This window comes from Equus quagga, chromosome 10 (genome assembly GCF_021613505.1).
Source record: "Equus quagga isolate Etosha38 chromosome 10, UCLA_HA_Equagga_1.0, whole genome shotgun sequence".
NCBI classification, from domain to species: domain Eukaryota; kingdom Metazoa; phylum Chordata; class Mammalia; order Perissodactyla; family Equidae; genus Equus; species Equus quagga.
In genome coordinates, this window is record NC_060276.1 from 83,936,480 (window position 1) to 83,959,027 (window position 22,548).

General features: G+C 39.9%; 1 protein-coding gene across 2 annotated transcripts in view; it reads right to left on the minus strand.

Moving 5' to 3' along the window:
• Nucleotides 1-913: 913 nt before the first annotated feature.
• The window catches only part of ZNF81 (zinc finger protein 81), a 70,136-nt gene continuing 48,501 nt past the window's right edge, over nt 914-22,548 (minus strand). For both annotated transcript variants that reach the window (XM_046672974.1, XM_046672973.1), the window contains 3 exons: nt 21,779-21,905; nt 14,951-15,046; nt 914-5,547 (listed from right to left, as the gene is read on the minus strand). In XM_046672974.1, the coding sequence (XP_046528930.1) occupies nt 3,839-5,547; nt 14,951-15,046; nt 21,779-21,905 (1,932 nt within the window). In that variant the 3' untranslated portion in view covers nt 914-3,838. The remainder of the gene's footprint in view (nt 5,548-14,950; nt 15,047-21,778; nt 21,906-22,548) is intronic.

Genomic DNA, 22,548 nt, shown 5'->3' on the forward strand with positions numbered 1-22,548 from the left:
GAAGATCCACTGTGACTAGAGGAAGGGAAAAGGAAAAACATCTTCCACTTGTGGGGAAGAGCAGGAAACCATCCTGGGCCCAGACCATTAAAGGCCTTCTACCAATGCGGAGGGGCAGGACTGCTGAAAAAACCCCACCCTCAGGACCTAGGGATACAGGGCCTGCCTAAAACTCATCAGGTCACCAAGACCCAAGTAATAATAGTAGTCTACTACTAAAGGAGAGGCAAGAGCATGGAGAGAGGTCTTCCCTGACATGCAGACACACAGGAAAGCATAAAGGTGAGGGTGGTCCAGGAACACTGAGAAAAATTCTCTGGAAAACCAGTGCCTCCCCTAAACACAACTTAACACTAGAGAAATTTGAAGACTATGGTACATTGAAGGTAACCAGAGCAACACCACCCAAACCCAGCCCAAATCCTGACTAAATGGACTCAATCCCCTCAAACTAATAACCTATTAGAAGAGCAGTCAGGTCTATTTCCAGGAGTGAATATTATTTACCTCAGGATATATATCTCCTATATCCAGTTTCCACTCTCCTATTTGACACTGAGCCAAACATTATTAGATGCAAAACAGCAAGAGAAAACAATCCACCAGGAGACAAAGCAATCAAGAGATCCAGACTCAGCTGACCCAGTTGTTGGAACTATCAAACAGGCAATTTAAAATAACAGTGAATAGGGGCCGGCCCCGTGGCCGAGTGGTTAAGTTCGTGTGCCCCACTTCTGCAGCCCAGGGTTTCACCGGTTCAGATCCTGGGCGCAGACATGGCACTGCTCATTAGGCCACGTTGAGGCGGCGTCCCACATACCACAACTAGAAGGACCCACAACTAAAATATACAACTATGTACTTGGGGGATTTGGGGAGAAAAAGCAGGAAAAAAAAGAAGATTGGCAACAGTTGTTAGCTCAGGTGCCAATCTTTAAAAAAAAAAAACAAAAACAATGATTAATATGTTAAAGAGGACAGTGGAAAATGTGAACAACAGGTATGAACAGATAAGGAATTTCAGCAGAAAGCTGAAAACTGTAGAAGTCGAATGGAAATACTAGAAGTAAAAAAGAAAACATAACTGAGATGAAGAATGCCTTCTATGGGTTCATCAGTAGACCTGACAGAGCCAGGGTAGGGGTTAAATCAGTGAACTTGAAGATATGTCAATAGAAATTACCCCAACTGAAACACAAAGAGAAATAAAGATTGAAAGGGGGCATATATAGGGATGGGAGAAATTTGTAGCATTTTAAAATCTAACACAGTCTATCTTCTGGTCATAAATCATTTTCATTACCACACCATGCAAAATACGTTCACCCCCATTCCAAGACCTCCAAATGTCTCAGCCCAAATTATGGCATCAGGCTCAAATCCAGGACCTCAAGTCTTCTGTATCAGGTTCAGATGTGGCTGAGGCTCCTTGGGTGCCATTTCTGTTTCTTGATCCAGAGACCTGTGAGCTAAATGACAAGTTATATGACCACCTCCTCACCCTGACCCAACACACACACACACACACCCCCCACATACACAATGGTGACACAGGGATGGATACTACAATAGAAACTCTCATTCAAAAGAGGGAGGAACAAGAAGCACATTATCAGCCACTGTCCCATAACAACTGAGACGTCCCACAGAGAAAATGTTGTCAGGTCCCCCTGCTCCAGGGGCAGATAATGTTTCCTGATAAGGTCATACGTGTACCTGGGAATGGCTTCCCAGTCTATTTTAATATATTTTTCTTGGGTCTTCTCTCTGAGACATCCTTATATTCCCATAAGAAATGGCCCATGCTTACAGCTGAGTAACTTTCTTAGCTTGCTTCCTGTTCACAGAAGTTAGGGAGGGGAGTCCAGAGGCCACTTTTCATTTTGGACTGTTTCAGTCCCTTTAAGTCCAACCTGGAGGTAGTTTTGCTAGTAAAACTCTATTAAAAATTTTACAGGTTTTCCATGACTCTGGTTTGTATGTACTCCATGCTCCAAATGCCACATCAACAATTCTTTTTAAGACAGGCTCCTCTCTACTTTGAGCAGTGTGTCAGGTTACTGGGGACAATGTCATGAAGTTTTTGGAAGCTGTTTAGCTTAGCTGAGAGGGTCTCCTAAACACCAACTTAAATATTTTGCACATTTTAACAAAAGGTCTTCCCGCCATACCCATGATTTGATCTCACCCTGAGGCCTGTTTTCACCTTGAGAATATTTTGATGCCTGGAGAGACCAGAGATGTGAAACAGTTATTTTCTAACCCACCAAGTCCTGGCTTCTTTGTATTTCTTCTGAATACTGCTTGCAAATGGAACAGTTTTTTTCTTGGTTCATCTCTTTCTGTACCTTATCGTATGCAGCAAACTGATACTTCCAAGATTCTGTTGGAAATCTCTTTAACCAGACCCACAAGTTCATTTGGTACATTCTCTATCTTCCCACAGAGCATGCTGACTGTTTTGCTATTTTTTTCCTTACTAAGTAACATGGGCTGCTGTCTTTTTCAGCCTTTCTTAACAGTTTTTCTCATTGTTTTTCCAGTTTCCACCTGCCACTCAGGCCCAAAGCTAATGCCACAAGTCTTATGTTTTGGTACAATACCCCTCACATGCATACACTTTCAGGTATTACTTAGCATTGGCTGCGCAACAAACTACCCCAAAATTTAGTATCTTAAAACAATAATCATTTTATTTATCTCACAATTCTCCAGGTTGGCTGGGATAACTGGTATAGCTCTTCTGGTGTGGGCCGGCTTGACTGGGGATGGAGGTTGAGGAAGGCCTCACTCCCATGTCTGGCAGTTGGTCTAAGAGGCTCCAGCTGGGCTGGGTCATCTCTGCTCCCTGTGGTTTCTCATCCCCCTGTAGAGGAATCTGAGCTTCTTTACACAAAGGTCTCAGAATTCCAAAAAGCAGCAAGAGAGGGTAAGCCTCAAGGCAGGCTTCCACACTTCTCCAGCCTCTTCTTGAATCTCTTTGCTAATGTACACTGGACAAAGCAAGTCACATGGCCAAGCTCAGAGTCAAGGAGTAGAAAGAGAGAGACTCTACCTCTTAACAAGAAAAACAAGAGTAACATTGCAAAGGGATGTGGATAAAAGGATGGGAGGAATTTGCGGCCATTTTCCAATGTACCACAATGAAAGAAGATAAAAATATGATGTCATGAAAACCAGTATGAATGATAGGACCGTATTCATGTGTTCATGTAAAATTATATCTGCAGATGTATGTATATACAAAACCATAATGACTTTGAAATTGTGGATTCAAGTGAGAGAAATATTCAATTGGAAACATACTTGATAGACACAACTGTATTAAATTCAAAAAGAGAATTTCAATTCAATTATTCCTCCTGTTGCACAATGTGTTCTGCCACAAACACCCTACAGAACTGAGAGTAGGTTTACACATCAAATATATTATTTTGTTGTCCTACCTTTCATTTAGTTGCCACTTTAAATTACTTAACATAACACAGTAAACATGACTGTCATTTACATAATTTTGCACACTTCATCTATAAAGAATTTAGTAACAGTTTGCTTTCTAAAGGAAGGTTTTTCCTAATGCATCAAACAGACAGCATTTTTCCCAGTTTGAATTCTATTATATATTGTGAGGCCGTGCAAATATAGAAATTCCCCTTCATTCAATGCATTCTTAGAGGGTCTATTCTGAAAAATTTTGCTCATCTGAGGTGAGAGAGCCTGATGAATGCTTTTTATTATGCAATGTCACATAAGATCTGTCTTGGGTGAATTTTATAATATACACTTAGACCTGACTTCTGTGATAAGGCCGTCTCATTTTCAAGCAACAGGGTTACTTTCACGTATGAATATTGCGATGCATACTCAGAACCGATTTCTGAGTGAAGCCCTTTCCACAATCACTACATTTATAGGGTTTATCTCCAGTATGAATTGTCTGGTGTTTATTGAAATTTGACCTGTCAGTGAAGGCTTTCCCACATTCTGCACATATATATGGTTTCTCTCCTGTGTGAATTCGCTGATGTACTTTGAGATGTGGTTTCTTTGAGAAGGATTTCTCACAATCAGGACATTTATAAGGCTTCTCTGTAGTATGAATTCTCTGATGTGTAATTAACTCTGACTTCTGGATGAAGGCCCTCCCACAATCAGCACAAACGTAGGGTTTCTCTCCAGTATGAATTGTCTGGTGTTTATTGAAATTTGACCTGTCAGTGAAGGCCTTTCCACATTCAGCACATATATAAGACTTTTCTCCAGTATGAGATTTCTGGTGAGTATTGAGATTTGACCTGTTGGTGAAGGCCTTCCCACATTCGGTGCATACATAGGGTTTCTCTCCTGTGTGAATTCGCTTATGCATCTGGAGTTGTGACTTAGAAGGAAAGGATTTCCCACAGTCACTGCATTCAAAAGGCTTCTCTCCAGTATGAATTCTTTGATGTGCAATTAAGTGTGCCTTTTGGATGAAGGCCTGCCCACATTCAGTACATATATAGGATCGCTCTCCTGTATGAATTCTCTGATGCATCCTGAGTGTTGATTTTTGGGTAAAGGCTTTCCCACACTCACTGCATTTGTGGTGTCTCTCTCCAGTATGAATTTTCTGATGTACATTGAGGGCTGAGTTCAGGGAGAAGCCTTTCCCACATTCGCTGCATTCATAGAGTTTTTCTCCAGTATGAGTTGTCTGATGCCTAAGTAGAGATGACACTTGGAAAAATGATTTTCCACATTCATTGCATTTATAGGGTTTTTCTCTAGTATGAGTTTTCTCATGCAAAATTAATTCTGAATTCTGAATGAATGCCTTCCCACATTCAGTACATATATATAGTTTTTCATCTCTATGAACTCTCAGATATATACTGAGTAGTGGCTTCTGTGTAAAAACATTTACACATTTGCTAAGTTCATGAGGTTTTTCCACAGTATGAATTCTCTGAGTTGCAAAGAGGTGTGACTTCTGGGTGAAGATCTTCCCAAATTCAGCACACATATTTGCTTTCTCCCCAACAGGAAATTTTGGATTGTGACTGAGTCCTTGTTTCAGGCTGAGGACTTTTCCACACTGATTACTTTCACAGAATTTCACTCCTGCATGCGTGTTTTCATGGTTAGTATAAGAGCAGCTCTGGGTGAAAACTTGACCACGTCCAATAATTTTATCAAAGTTCTTTGTTGCATTGTTTTTACTATGAAAATGTAAATCTAAATTATGCTTAAAATTCTTTCCAAATGAGTCATATTTATGGGGTCGTTTCTGTGAAGAAACATGATTTGGGCTTGGATGAACAAATTTTTCACTGTCTTTACATTCATAATCCCACTCTGTATTCAATATTTTCTTATTGATGAAAGCTGCATGACTCAGTGGTTTGTTCTGTTTTTCCCTATATCTTTTTATTGGTTCGGCATCTTGCCACAGTTCTTCTAAAATGGAATACAATGAATCATCTCTTGTATCTTCATCCTCCATTTCACTATGAAATGAAGCTTTTCCAGAAATTCTTTTTTGGGAGGTCTTAATCCCAAATTTCCCATCTAAAAAGAGAAAGAAAAGTAAAACTGACACAAAGAATAGACAACAGAAGATTAAAAGGTACACAAAAGCTAATCCAAACTAAACACAGGGGAACCAGTAAATCTGATGATGATGATGACAATGACAGGAAATAAATGTATAGCACTTATTATGTGCCAAGTTCTTGCATGATACTTATGACATTCCAACCATTGTTCTAAGAAATTGTTCTAAGAAAGGATTAAAAGAAATTTAATCCTTTCAAAGCCTTATGTGGTATTTTCTATTATTATTCACCTATTGTAGATAAGGAAAGTGAAGCTCAGAATGATTATATATATAATTTGCCCTAAAATATGGTTATTACGTTTTGGAGATTGGAGTTCAACATAAGCAACCTAACTCTCTTTTGAGGACACTTGGATATCAAGTAGAGTAAAATGAAGATTAAAAAGACAAGGGTTTTGGGGCTGGCCCCGTGGCCGAGTGGTTAAGTTCGCGCGCTCCGTTGCAGGCGGCCCAATGTTTCGTTGGTTCGAATCCTGGGCGCGGACATGGCACTGCTCATCAAACCATGCTGAGGCAGCGTCCCACATGCCACAACTAGAAGGACCCACAACGAAGAATATACAACTATGTACCGGGGGGTTAAAAAAAAAAAACGACAAGGGTTTTAAGTGGAAATATCCGTGGAGAGCCTAGGCTTGGAGGGTGTGACTCAGAGTCTAAGTCTTCATTAGCTTTCCATTCTAAATCCTCACTAATCTTGTTGCTTCTTGCTTATTAGCAACAATACCAATTTAATGTGATCAAAAAACCAATTTAATCTGCTAAAAGAGTAGATCCTAAAAGTTCTTGTCACAATGAAAAAAACATTTTTTCCTTTTCTTTTTTATATCTATGAGATGGATGTTAACTAAACTATTACTGTGGTAATCATTTCACAATATATGTAAGTCAAGTTATGATGCAGTATACCTTAACTTATACAGTGCTGTATGTCAATTATATCTCAATAAAACTGAAAAAAACCCACAATTTATTCATACCCATAGGAAAAATATTGTAGTCAGAGCCATCTTGACCTATACAAACAATAAATAAATGGATGTCTATACTCCGACACTCCATCCAGGTATAATTGTTTTCTTGGACCTAAAATTATATATATCTAACAAGAAGTATAAAATCAGAGAAGACAAGCCATCTGTGGTAGACTAGAAGGTGTTAGTGCCTACAAACATAGGTTCTTTACCCACCACACAAGAGGGGCCAAATAAAAACTGGAATGCCAGGCTTATGGCAAGGAAAGGGTTTTATTTCAGGTGATATCAGCCGGGAGACAAGAGCAAGCCCTCAAATTTGTCTCGTTTTGTCTTGTCTCCCCGGAAGATGGGAGGCGAGAGGTTTCAAAGGTTGCAAGGAATGTTTCTGTTTGTGGAGGGGGGAGGAACCTGTGGCCTTGGGCGCTTTCCCACCAGCCTGTGTTCAGCCTTGGGAGGCTGCTTACAGGGAGCAGGATGATAACGGAATTTGCAGGTGGGCAACCTTGGCTGTCTGTCTCCATGGCAGACAGTGGATTCTGGAGCCAGGGAGCAAGCAGGGAGAGTGCTTTGGTTTTAACCCCATATATGCTGGGTTTAATGTAGAGGAACTGATATCAGGGCTGGCATCAAAAGCTGTCCACCAGAATTTGTTTTACCTTTCTTTTGCATTAATAGAGTAGTAGCCAGGCAGATGGCTGCCCAGTCATATAACACTGCTCAGCCTCCTTTGAAAACTGGTTGCCATGTGGCCATGTTCTCATCAATAGGATGTGAGAAAAAATGATGGGTGCCACTTTCAAAGCAGCACATTGAGACAGTAGGCATTTTTCTCTATGCCCTCTTCTACCTTCTTGCTTACTAAAACCTCGACTTGGCAGCAACGCAGACTCAAACATGCAGATTTCACAAAAACCCCAAGACATAGGGAGTTCTATAATGGAGGGAACTTGGATTCCTGAATAAACATGAGCAACGAGGTTTTACAATGGCCTGTGATATGAGAAACTTTATATAAGAGAGAAATAAAATTCTTTAGTATTTAAGCCACTGTATTTTATAATCTCTTTATTATTGCAAATTAGCTTTAACATAATTAACATACTTGTCTTGCCCAGAATGGGCATCACAAATGTTTCCATTACCAATACATAGGACGTATCAGATTCTCAATCATAATTTTAAATGGAAAAATTATACATTATCTCATCAGCAAGAGATTTTAGATACTGAGAATGCTGAGTCATCAACTCCAGTTTCTCCCTGTTAATCAGTTTGATAATGCACTCAAAACACACATCCCATCCAAAATCTCACCCTCTTATTCTTAAGTTGCATTTTCATTCTCACACATTGAGCTTTAATTTATTCTGGAGATATTAAGCACTAGATTCCTAGGCATGGTTTTAGAAGTGGTTCTCCTTTTCATTTTATTTAACTTATAAATATATATAAAATGTATAACCTGTAAGTAAAACTTAACTTCTAAACCCCTGCTGTATTGGACAATATTTAGGTCACCAGTACCAATATTCATTGTAAAAAATCTGCTCCTGCAATAAAAACTTCTCTGTACCTTTCCTGAGCCCACAGATTCAACGAAAAGTACACAAATGAAGAGTCATCAGTCTAGAAAAGAGCTGTGCGTGCAAGCTTGCATTCTATTTGCCACTCACAAAAATGTCTCAAAAACAGTCCAGTTTATTCTCAGATCGAAGGATATGTTCATGTTCTCTTCCTCCATTTAGCCTGCTTGTTAGCATTTTCTTTTGTGCTGTTTAAAAACACATATGTACTTCATGAAGCAGTTTAAGAGTTTTTATTTTGAAAATTAATCTGATCATATGCTAGTGACACTTTTTTTTAACTTCAAAAGCAGACACCCTCCGTGCTATTCCTTTTGCTAATCATTTCAACAGACTTCTATTAGAATAGAAACACAATACACAGACAATAAACTTTTTAATATTTGATGCCATTGTCTTTACTTTCCAATTACAATCTATGTTCCATTGAATTCCTATCAGTAGAATTTTTTAAAATCCTTCTGAAATAGGGCAAAATACTCTCATATTCTTATCCCCCACAAATTCAATTAGTTAATATTGGTAAGTATTTTCTTCATGCTTAGTGTTCAAATAATGAAAATAAGATACAGGCTCTTATTTTCAGGGACTTTCAAAATTACTAGAGGCAGAAGCATCTGAGGCAATAGAAATGGAGAAGAACGATAAACTTGGAGTAGGTAAAGGGTCATTTCATGGAATAGAAAACCTGAAATGAAACAAAATGAAAGTGTCTATTACCTGGATAGGCAGAGCACAAAATAATAAAGAGCCCAGATGCAGAGATGAACTTCATATTTGGTAGGCATTAAAGATAAGGTGAAAATTTGAGGAAAGCATGAATTAAGGAAATTATACAGATACAACTTTAACTGGCAATAAATACATGGCCACATTGTAGATGGCACTGAGAGAAGAGCTACTGGTCATGTGTTATATAATATGAAATAATTGTAAGTTTACTTCACGAAGTTAATGACAAAGATAAATGTGGCGTCGTCTCAGGTGACATCTATCAGTAGCATATAAGATGAACTAGAAACAAGAAACAAAATCTGCAAATCCCATTAGGAACAGAATAATCCAAGCATAAGAAAATATAGACTTGCTTTTGGGTGATGCTACTAAGAATTAAGATAAAAAGATATCTAAATAGTATTCATTAAAAAAGAAAAAACAGGAATTGCAGAGTAATTAGTAAGAGAAGATAACTAAGAGGGAAGAAACAAAAAACACAGCAGAATCTGACAAAATTTGGAATGTGAGAATTCCTGATTTGGGCAATGATGGTGCCAATTCCTCACATACTAAATGAAGACGAGTAAAGCAGAATATTCTACGGGAACTGTCTAGTATGCAGACAAATGTGGTGCTAGGGTCTAGTAATAATATAGCAACCAGTGGTATCAATATGGAAGTCATTGGAATACAAATACAAAGCTTAAGTTTTCAGAATGGAAGACTCTTTTAATTACTATAGGAACAAATATTCAGATGACAGTAAACAAGACCTATAGCCCAGGGCATCTCAATGGGGGAAAAGCCTCTACGGAAAGGAAAATGAGCAAAGATTGGAAACAAGATAAAATAAAAACAGATAAAATAAAAATAAAGGGCACGCAGACAAAAAAGGAAATGATAAAAAGACACAATAATGGATGCAGAAAATTTTAAGGAATTTATAAAAAGACTCGCTAGAATTAATAAGTGAATTTAGTGAGGTCTCAGAACACAGGGTCAACGTACAGGAATTAATTGTAAGCCTTCAACTTCTAGTATGGAGAAGTAAGCTCCTAAAAAAATCCTTCCACAAACAGTAACTATAATTCCTAGGAAAACAAAATAAAACAAAACAGATACCGGCAGAGTGAATAAAAACAGGCAGATTTCGCAGAGGAGTCAGGAGTTAGAGAAAGTCTGAACAGAGATCTGAGTTGCTATCCACCTTAGGTGAGACAGCATCTCCAGTTTGAGTCTAACATAGTTAATTGCCTACTCTGACAAAAACACAGAACATTATAAAACAGTGTTACTGTGACACTCATAACGTTCAGGATACAATCCAAAATTGTTCAATATATGATGTGCCAGAAAAAAATGTTCTTTTTGTCATTCTCGTGTCTTCAGTAGTTTTTAAAGTATACTTTCCAGAATTAACAGTTTCTATTAGATGGGCTACTCCAATAGAAACAATTCATTCAGACTAGAACTCAAGTTAATTTTTGTATAAGGTGTGAGGTATGGGTCAAGGTTTTTTTCCTTCAATACCAATATTCATTTGTTCATAAGACTCTCCTTTCCCCCACTGAATTGTATTTGCACCTTTGTCAAAACTCAGTTGTCCATATATGTGTGGGTCTATTTTCAGATTCTCTCTTTTGTTCCATTTAGATATCTGTTGGTCCTTACATCAATACCACACCATCTGGATTATTGTAACTTTATAGTAAGTCTCAACATTAGGTACTGTAAATCTCTCATACTTTTTCTTCTTTCTCAAGACTGTGTTGGCTATTCCAGGTCCTTTGCATATCCATATAAACTTTAAAATCTCCTTGTCAGTTTTTACCCTCTAAAATTACAAACTGATTGAAAAAGTAGAGTACAATCCAGTAAAGCAATAGATTTCAACAACACAATCAACTTGATTTATATATCATAGAAACAACACTCATCAACAGTTGAATATACATTCTTCTCAGAGACACATGGAACATTCCCCTAGATAGACCATATGCTGAAATCATACAGAGTGCATTCTCAGACCACAACAGACTTAAATTAGACAACAAAGGAAATAGACAAATTCCTTGAAAAATACAACTTACTATGTCTGATAAAAGATGAAACAGAAAATCTGAATAGTCCTATGTCTATTAAAGAAATTGAATTTGTTATTAAAATTTTCCCATCAAGAAAACGCCAGGTCCAGATGGTTTCACTGATGAATTCCACGAAACAGTAAAGGAAGAAATAACAATCTTACACAAATTATTTCAGAAAACAGAAAAGGGAACACTTCACAACTCATTTTATGCAGCCAGCATAACCCTAATAACAAAACTTGACAAAGATATCGCAAAAAAAGAAAACTAAAAACCAATATCACTCATGAAAAATGCAAATTTTTAAAACAAAATATCAGTAAATAGAATCCAACAATATATAATAAGGGCAATATATCATAATCAACTAGTATTATTTCTCAGAAGTGCAAGGTTAATTTAACATTTGAAAATCAATAAATAAATTCACATATTAATAAAACAAAAGCAATAACTCTATGATCACTCTAATAAGATGAAGAAAATTCATTTGACAAAATTCAACATGTAACTATGACAAAAAAAAAAAAACCTCTTCAACAAGCTAGGATTAGAAAGGAACTTACATAACCTGATAAAGGGCAGCTTCAAAAAACCTAGAGCTAACATCATACTTAATGGTATGAATTCTTTGTCCCTAATATTGGGAGCAAGGCAAGCATGTCCATGCTCACCACTTCTATTCAACACTGAACTGAAGGTCTTAGTGAAATAAGGAAAGGAAAAGAAATTAAAAATATGAGATTGGAAAGGAAGAAATACAAGTGTCCCTAAAGTGATAATGATTAATTACAGGAAAAACCCTAAGGAACCTACAAGAAAACTAACAGGCGGATTTAGGGATGCCTCAGGATACAAAGTCAACGTACAAAATCAATCAATAGCAATTTATACTAGCAGTGAACAATCCGAAAATAAAATTTAAAAAACAATGTATTTACAATAGTGTCAAAAAACATCAAATACTTAGGGATAAATTTAATGAAGGATGCATAAAACTTCTACACTGAAAACTATAAAACATTGTTGAAAGAAATCCAAGATTTAAATAAATGAAGAAATTTGCCATGTTCATGGATCAGAAGGCTCAACATTGTTAAGATGTCAATTCGCCTAAAGTTGATCTACAGAGGCAACTCAACTCCAAACAAAATCCCAGCAGGCTTTTTCAAAAAAAGTACAAACTGATTATAAAATTTATAAGGAAATGCAAATGACCTAGAAGAGCCAAAGTAATTAAAAAAAAAAGCAAAGTTGGAGAACTTCTCCTACCTGATTTGAAGACTCATTTAAAAGCTACAGTAATAAAGAAAGTATGGGTTTGCCAAAAGGACAGTGTATCAACTATATTTTCTCATTTTCTGTATTCTTGATGCATCCGGTGCCTAGCTGATCCTAGAGGGACTGCTCCTCCCAGGGCTAGTTAATTCCTAGAGATAGCAAATGACTTCCCTACAAACAGGCCTTCATGCGCAAACCAACCAATCCAGAGCCCGTAGCCACCAATTATTTCCTTTAACAAACTCACAGGGTGAGCTACTATCCCCCTGCCCAGATCAGCTCAGTGCCAGGTATCAGGCAACTAGGTACAGTCCTTACACCCTGGAACCTGCTGGAATTACTCAAACTAGCCAAGCTTAAACCTCCCCAGCCTGCTTAACCTGCCTCACCCATTCTTTCTCAGGAAAATCACAATAAAAGCTCTTGCCCATGCTTTCCTCTCACAACTTCTGCCTCCTGACTGACCCTGGTGCTTCCCAGTGTTGCCTTGTGTGGTGTGGCACGCCCCCTCCTCCTGGGAAATGTGAGTTACAAACCATCTTTTCAATGGCAGTCATCTCCAGATCTGTTGGCCTCACCATACCTGAATAATAATAAAACCCACATTTTAAAACGGAAATACATATAGATCAATAGAACAGAATAGTGTCCAGAAATAGGTTCACATACATAAATTCAATTGATTTTGATAAATGTGCCTAGGAAATTCAATGGAAAAAAGAGAGTCTCTTCAACAAATGGTTCTGGAACAACTGTTTGTCATATTGAAAAAAATGAAAATCAGGGATTGGCCCCATGGCTGAGTGGTTAAGTTCGTGCTCTCCGCTTCGGTGGCCCAGGGTTTTGCCGGTTCAGATCCCAGGGGCGGACACGGCACCACTCATCAGGCCATGCTGAGGCGGCATCCCACAGAGCACAGCCAGAGACACTCACAACTAAAATATACAACTATGTACTGGGGGGCTTTGGGGAGAAGAAGAAAAAAAAATGAAGATTGGCAACAGTTGTTAGCCCAGGTGCCAATCTTTAAAAAAAAAGAAAATCAATCCTTACATCAAATACACAAAATGGATCATAGACCTACACGGAAAAAGCTCGAGTGATAAAACTTATAGAAGAACACGTAAGAAAGTCTTTGTGACTGTAGTAGGCAAACATTTCTTAAAGAGATCACAAAGAGTACTAAACATTTCAAAAAGATGATAAATTAAACTCCATCAAAATTAAAATGTTTGCCCTTGGATAGGCACAAGTAAGAAAATAAAACTGCAAGCCACAGATTGGAACAAAACATTGGCAATACATCTATCTGGCATAGGAGTTGCAGCCAGCAAATATGAACAACTCTTAAAACTCAATAATAAGACAATCCAGTAAAAAAAACAGGAAAGATATTTGAATAGATACTTCACAAAAAATGTACAAATGGTCTATATTCACATGAAAAGATACTTAATGTCATTACTCCTCAGAGGACTACAACTTAAAGTCATAATGAGATACCATTACACATCCACTGTGATAGGAAAAATTAAAGAGACTGATGATAGCAAGTGTTGGTGAGAATGCGGAGCACAGAAATCTCATGTATTGCTGTTGGTAATGTAAAATGACACAGCCACTTTGTAAGACAGTTTGGCAACTTCTTATAAAGATAAGGATACACTTATTGTACGACCCAGCAACTCCACTCCTAGGTATTTACCCAAGAGAAATGTAAACATATGTTCACACAAAGATACCAGAATGTTCACTGCAGTTTTATTCATAATAACCAAATAATAACCACCTGTCATCAACAGGTATATAGACAAACTACAATATATTCACACCATGGAATAGTATTTAGCATTTACAAGGAACAAACTAGTGACATATTCAGTAACATGGATGAATCACAAAATCACTATGCTGAACAAATGAAGTCAGATCCAAAAGCCTACATACAGTATGATTCCATTTATATGAAACCCTAATAAAGATAAATCTAATCTACAGTGACAAAAAGGATGTCAATGGTTGCCTGGGGCCAAAGTGGTGGTGGGTATTGACTACAAGGGGCATGAAGGCACATTTTTATGTAATGGAATGTTATATATCATGATTGGAGTGGTGGTTATACCAGTGTGTACTTTTATCAAAACCCATAAAACTGTGCACTTAAAATGGAGACATCTTATTATATGTAAATTATACCTTAATAAGGCTGATTTTAATAGGAAAATGCTAAGTGACAGTGATCATAAAGTCAGAAGATGGGAGAGCGGCATAGAGATAGGGGCGGTGGAGAGGAATGAGGAATCTGAAGTGGTACAAAGAGAAGAGGAAGTGAGGCTGGTTGTAGATGACAGTTTATTGGTATCTTAGAGTGAGAAGATGAAAACGAGAGGAAGAAGCAAGTGAAAGACACTAAGAAGAACAGGAGTGAGGCAACCAACTGATTTTCAGAGAAGGCAAATCCATTAAAACCTGAATGTATACGATAAGAATCTAAGACCCTGGGGTTGGGGTTTCAGTAATGAAGGATAAAGATGTGACGGAAGGAGAGAATCTCCAAGAAAGCCAGATCCTTAATGAGGAAGCCTGGCATATGATCCAGAGTATAGGCTTTAAGAAAGGTAGAAATAATAGCACTTTAAAGGCAACAATCCCTTAGGGAAAAAAAATATATTTCCATGCGTCCCTTCTGCCTGGATCACACTTACTCACCTGAACAGCTCTGATGTGGGGTTTCTCCCTCCAAAATCCATGGCTCCTCTCCTTGCTCCAACTTGAAGATGACCTCTGGTTTGGGAACTTCATATCCTGTTAACAGGACATGATAGAGAATTGAGTCCAGCTAATTGCTTTCCATTTTTGATTTGGAAAAGTAATCACATTTCATTGGGAAGAGAGTAATAATCACAGAGGTGAAAAGGGCCTGAAGAATCCCAGACCAAGCAAGGAGGACACCATCGCACACTCCAGACGTGCCAGAGCACTCGGCAGCTGAGGACGGAAATACCTCACTCCAGCTCTGTGTTAATGTCCTAGGGCTGCTGAAACGAAGTACCAAAAACTGAGTGGCTTAAAACAGCAGAAGTTGATTGTCTCACAGTTCTGGAGGCTAGAAGTCTGAAATCAAGGCGTTAGCAGAGTCATGGTCTCTCTGGCAGATACAGGAGTAAATCCTTCCTCGAACCTTCTAGCTTCTGGTGTTTGCTGTTAGTCTCTGGCATTCCTTGGCTTGTAAATACATTACGCCAGTCACATGGCCATCTTCTCCCTGTGTGTCTTATCATCATCCTCCCTCTACGTGTGTCTATTTCTGTGCCCAAATTTCCCTTTTTTATAAGGACACCAGTCATATTAATTAGGCCCCACTCTAATGACCTCATTTTAACTTGATTCCCTCTGTAAAGACGTTATTTCCAAATAAGGTCACATCTGAGGTGCTGGGAGTTAAGACTTCCCATATATCTTCTTTGGAGGGGACACAATTCAACCCATAAGAGTCTGCCCTCTGACTCATAAAATTCATGTCCTTCCCATGTGCAAAAGACACTAGCCCCATCCCAATATCCCTGAAAGTCTTAATCATTCCACTATCAACTCTTAAGTCTAAAATCTCATCTAAACATCAACTCAAAGTCTCAAATCTCATCATCTAAATCACCCAAATCACTTATGGGTGAAACTTGAGTGAGAATCATCCTGGGACAAAATTCCTCTCCATGCAAACCTGTGAAAGCGGACAAGTTATCTGCTTCCAAAATACAACGATGGGACAGGCATAGGACAGATATTCCCATTCTACAAGGGAGAAATCGGAATGAAAAAGGGAGTGCAGGTCCCAAGGAAGTCCAAAACCCGGCAGGGCAAATCCCATTAGATTTTAAGGCTTGAGAATAATTCTCATTGGCTCAATGCTCTGTCCTCCAAGCCCACCAGGGTGGTGGCCCCACCCCCTCAGCCCTGGGCCAGGAGTGGCACCACTCACTATTACCCTTAGTGGTCCACTAGAAAAATTTTTGCTTCCTGTTCCTGAGACCTTATACTCTGCTGTTCTAGAGGTCTTAGTTCTAAAGGAAGGATTGCTTCTTCTTCTGGGAAACATAGCAATTCTGCTGAACTAGAAGTTAAGTCTGTCACCTAGACATTTCGGGTTTCTTATGCCTCTGAATCAACAGGCGAAGAAGGGAGTTACTGTGCTGGCTGGGATGACTGATCCTGATTACCAAGGGGAAATTGGACTGCTACTCCACAATGGAGGTAAGGAAGAGTATGTCTAGGATACAGGAGATCTGTTAAGGCATACTACCATGCCCTGTGATTAAAGTCGACGGAAAACGACAACAATCCAATTCAGGCAGGACTACTAATGGCCCAGACCCTTCAGGAACGAAGGTGAGCCAATCCTTAAAATAAATCCCCCCCCAATATATGTATATACCCATATCTTATTGGTTCCATTTCTCTGGAGAACCATAATACAGATTTTGGTAGTGAGAGTGGCTCCAGAGGCACAGAATCTTAAGGATGAGTTTTCTGAATTGGTTATGGGGTTTCTGGAATTTGTTCCCTGTTCTGATTAGATTTAAAGGCATTAATGACCCTATTTCTAGTAGTAAAGAGGGCACTGAGAGTCCATGATGTGATGTGGCAATAGAGACACGCAAGCTATCACCACTGGGTACTCCTAATCAAATGTCTATAAGAGGCAAGGTTCTAGGTGACCATGTATTTGATATCTGAGAAATTTTTGTCAAACTTACAAGTTTAATAAGATTGCCTGGGTGCTCCTAATTGCACTGGACAAAGTGGGAAAAGAAAAGGATGAGCTCAGGGATTTAATTGCTCAGCTCAAGTACCATGTAAATGACCTAAAATCTTCTATGTCCGTCCTGAAAGAAACCCTTAACTCTTGCAGCTGCAGAGCTGAGATTGCTGAAAACCAAACCCAGAGTCTCGTCCTGCGAGGGTTAAATTACAACACACACGGAATTCCCAATCTCGCAGGCTGACTGCTGTTAAAGTGAGGGCACTGACTGGGAAGGAACAGGATCCTGAAACTGGAATGGGGACATGTGAGGACACTGAACCTCTAAATTCTGAGGAGTCTTCTTTGCCAGTAGAAGCAGCCCTTCCACCCCTGTCTGAGAAGATGAACCCTACTTTGCCTGAGGAGCCTACAGTGGCCGCCCCCGAGGTACCTGCCTTGGAAGGCCCAGCTGATTCCCCTCAGGACTACCTCCACCACCCTCCTTTGCCTCTAGACCTATAACTAGACCCAACTCTCATCAGGGCCCAAAGGGTGAGGTACAGAGTGTGACCAATGAGGAGGTGCACTACATACCAAAAGAACTGCATGATTTAGCCAATTTATAGACAGAAATCTGGGAACCATAGGCGGAAATGGATATTAAAAGTGTGAGATAACAGAAAAAACATAAAGATGGATCAGGCAGAATTTATTGATATGTGCACACTAAGTAGATTCTGAATTTACTGTTGCCACTTGAGGGGTTAAAAAGGGCCTGAACACTTCATTTGTTTGGCTGGCTGAAACGTGGACCAAAATGTGGCCTATACTAAATGCACTTGAAATACCAGAACTACTCTGGTATCCTATAGAGAAAGGCACCCAAAGGCTCAGAGAGTTTGGAATGTTAGAGTGAATTTATCATGTAAGACATGCTCACCCACACTGGAGGGTCCAGAGGACACACCTGTCACCATGACCGTGACAAACAAATTTGTGATGGGGCCCCAGTATCCTTGAAGAGCTCTGTGATTGCTCTTCTCTGTAGGTCAGAAATTACAGTGGGAACTGCTGCATCTGAATTGGGAAACCTAAATGTAATGGCAGTAATTGGACTCTGGGATGGCAGGGACCAAATGGAGGCATTTAATTGCCAAATGCAAGGTGGACACAGTTACTGTAACGGACAGCAGGGTCAAAACAGTAATCAGAATAGTCTGACTCGCAGAGACCTATGGCATTGGCTAGTTGATCACGATGTCCCTAGAAAAGAAACAGAAGGGTAATCTATTAAATTCTTACTTGGTCTATATAAGGAGAAGAGTTCTAGGTCAAGTGAACAGAAGTCTAACTTGAAACATAAAAACAGAGTCCTGGCTCCTCAATCAATTCCCAGCCTTGAGCCAGTTTACAGACCCAGAACCCTTTGAGTGAAGGGGAGGCTGGCTCCCTTGAGAAAGGACCCCACTACACTGCCAGAAATTCATACTACTAATCTTTCTTCCCGCCTTCCCTAAAGGGACCTACAGCCCTTTACCAGGGTGACTGTGCATGAGAAAGAGAAATAATGAGGCTTTTCAGAGATTACTGGACACTAGCTCTGAACTGACACTAACTCCAGGAGACCCAAAACATCATTGTGGTCCACCAGAGTAGGAGCTTATGGAGATCAGGTGATCAATGGAGTTTTAGCTCAGGCCCATCTCACAGTGGGCCCAATGTGTCTCTAAACCCAACCTGTGGTTACTTCCCTGGTTGAGGAATGCATGATTGGAATAGACATACTCAGCAACTGGCAGAATCCCCATATTGGTTCTCTGACCTGTGGAGTGAGGGCTATTATGCCAAGTGGAAGCCACCAGAACTGCCTCTATCTAGGAAAACAGTAAACCAAAAGTAATACTACATTCCTGGAGGGATTGCAGAGGTTAGTGGCACCATCAAGGACTTGAAGGACGCAGGGGTGCTTATTCCCACTACGTCCCCATTCAACTTGCCTATTTGGCCTGTGCAGAAGACAGATGGGTCTCGGAGAATGACAGTCAATTATCATAAACTCAACCAGGTGGTGACTCCAATAGCAGCTGCTGTACCAGATGTGGTTTCACTGCTTGAGTAAATTAACACATCCCTTGGTACCCGGTACGCAGCTCTTGATCCAGCAAATGCCTTTTTTACAATACCTGTTAGCAAACACCAGCAGAGGCAGTTTGCTTTCAGTTGGCAAGGCCAGCTATATACCTTTACTGTCCTACCTCATAGGTAGATCAACTCTCTAGTCCTATGTCATAATTGAGTCTGCAAGGATCTTGATCAACTTTCCCTTCCAAGACATCACATTGGTCCATTACATCGATGATATTATGCTGACTGGACCTAGTGAACAAGAAGTACCAACTAGTCTTGGTAGAATCATGGGTAAGATATTTATATGTCAGAAGGTAAGAAATAAATCTGACAAAAATTTAGGGGCCTTCCACCTCGGTGAAATTTCTAAGGGTCCAGTGGTGTGGGGCACGTTGAGCTATCCCTTCTTAAGGTGAAGGATAAGTTTCTGCATCTGGCTCTTCCTACCAGCAAAAAGAGGCACAATGCCTACTGGGCCTCTTTGGATTCCAGAGGCAACATACACCTCTTTTGGGTGTGCTACTCTGGCCTATTTACTGAGTGACCTGGAAAGCTGCTAGTTTTGAGTAGAGTCCGGAAGGAGAGAAGGCTCTGCAACAGGGCCAGGGTGCCATACCATCTGCTCTGCCACTTGGGCCATATCATCCAGCAGATCCAGTGTTGCTCGAAGTGTCAGTGGCAGACAGGCATGGAGCCTTTGGGAGTCCTCTACAGACAAATCACAGTGCAGATCCTAGGATTTTGGAGTAAAGCCTTGCCATCCTCTGTGGATAACTTCTCTCCTTTTGAGAAACAACTTATGGCTTGCTACTGGGTCTCAATTTACTCCCTCACTGAATTTAAGCATATTAGTCAGTAGAGGAAAAGAAACTTAACAAGGATTCCTTCAGTAATGGTGAATAAACACAGAAGAGCCCAGTGCTGAATCCTCACCCCACAGTGGGACACAGGAAATGTGGCATATGGTAGACTCGCTCCCTGGTGCCACTTGTAGGGGGCTCAAGTCCTTCTGATCGAGGCCCAGCTTGTGGATGGTGTGAGGCTAGTAACAACCCCTAGAGCACTGAGCCTGGGTCTTCCCAGAGTCATGCTGCTTGAGAATACAGCCCAAAGTGGGTAATAAAGTCCATCTAAGGCTAAATATGGCAGGAAGTATATAGTCACTGGAAGGGAAAGTTGAAAAGAACTTTGAAGACAGAGTTCAAAAGAACATGAAACTGTTAAGAGGTGTGACCACAGATCAGTTGCGGCAACCCTATGCCCTTGACCCTGGGTAGCGGCCCTGCTCCCTCAGCCCTGGAAGCAAGAAGATGGCTCGCCCTCTGGAACCAAGGAGGTAACAGCCTGTCACTACCACTCCCCTCATCTTCCTGGCCTGTGCCCTGTGGGCCTGTGGTGGCAGCAGCAGCCCTGCTGGCCTCTGAACCATCCTTGGGGTCACTCATCCCTTTTCTTGAAGGATAACTCATGTTCACAGCCAAAAAGCTTTACCAGCCTGTTTTCCATCTATAAAATCCCAAAAGTCCAGCAGCCTTCCTTCATTTTTTCTTCTCTGTCCTCTTCAGCCCAAACTGGCAGCACTTCTACTGAGATGTTTGGATGGAGCCATAATTCATACACCTAATCTCTTCAGCAGTTGGTTGTCCAGTCAAACCTTAGTGTTCTTTCCAGAGTACACTTTCTCATTTTTCGCAATATGGATAGGCTAAGAATTATCCAAATCTTCATGTTCTGGTTTCTTTTTACTAACAATTCCTTCTTCAGTTTCTCTCTTTCCTCTAGCATTTTACTGTAAGCAGCAAGGAGAAATGAGGCTATGCCCTTAATGCTTTGCTTAGACATCGCCTCAGCTAAACAAGTTCATTGCTTACAAGTTCTACTTTCCACCCAACAGAACACAATTCAGCCAAATTCTCTGCCACTTTATAACAGGAACTGCCTTTCCTCCAGTTTCCACTAACATGTTCCTCACTTCCATTTGAGACTTCACCAAAAGCACCTTTAACATTCATATTTCTACCAACAGTCTCTTCAATGCAATCTCGGCTTTTGCTATCAAGCATTTCAAAACCTTTCCAGCCTCTACCCATTACCCAATTCCAAAGCCACTTTCACGGTTTTTTTAGGTATTTGTTACAGCAGCACCCCACTTCCCAGTACAGAAATCTGTGCTAGTGTCCTAGGGCCACTGTAACAAAGTACCACAAACCGGGGGGCTCAAAACAACAGAAATTTACTGTGTCACAGTTCTGGAGTCCAGAAGTCCACAATCAGGGTATCAACAGGGCCATGCTCTTTTTGAAGGTGCTAGGGAATGAACTGTTCCATGCCTCTCTCCTAGTTTCTGGTAGCCTCAGGCCTTTCTTGGCTAATAGATGCATCACTCCAGTCACATGGCCATTTTTCCCTTGTGTGTCTTCACATTGTCTTCCCTCTGTATGTATCTGTCTCTGTGTCCAGATTACCCTTTTCTATAAGGACATCAGTCATGCTGGATTAGGGCCCACCCTAACAACCTCATTTTACCTTGATTACTTCTATAAAGACTCTATTTCCAAATAAGGTCACATTCTGAGGTACCAAGAGTTAGGACTTCAACATATTTTATCTGGGGACACAATTTTACCCAGAACAAGCTCCTCGCAGATTCATAGGATGGCTGTGCTTACCCACTGAGAGCAGGTGGCTGTAGTTCTCTAGCATTACATCCTGGTAGAGGCGCCTCTGAGTGGAGTCCAGTTGCTGCCACTCCTCCCTGCTGAAGTCCACAGTCACATCCTCGAATGACACTGATACCTGTAACAACACAATTCTGTTCAGGGTGATGGTCAGCACTGGGGGATGGGGAGAAGATAGATAGGAAATTGTTTTTAATGATTTTCACCATAATATATCATACGGTATACTTACTAAAATACCTACTTATATGTTGCGTAGAATACAAATATCTAATCATAAATTTTTGCTATTCATTGTATACATCATTTAGCCAGTCTTTCATTTTTTTTTTTATTAATGTTATGATAGATTACAACCTTGTGAGCAGTCTTTCATTTTTAAAAGCAAGAATTTTTTACAGGATTTGACCTTGGGCCTATTTTGTTGCTCATTTTAACGGGAAATTTGTGTTCTGTAACTTTTAGAAGGAAACACGTATACTTTTTTAAACTTCACATAGCTCCCTCTACTGTTGCTTTCATTAACTCTTCAAAAATATGGCTACTGTCTCTGTTGACTTTTTATTTCTCACTTCTAATTTAATTCCATAGTGATCAGAAAATATACTGCATATGATTTCAACATATGGTCTATCTAGGGGAATGTTTCAAGTGTCCCTGAAAAAGAGCATATATTCAGCTGTTGATGGGTGTAGTGTTCTACAATATGTAAATCAAGTTGGTTGAGTGTTGTTGAAATTTCCTATCACTATACTCATTTG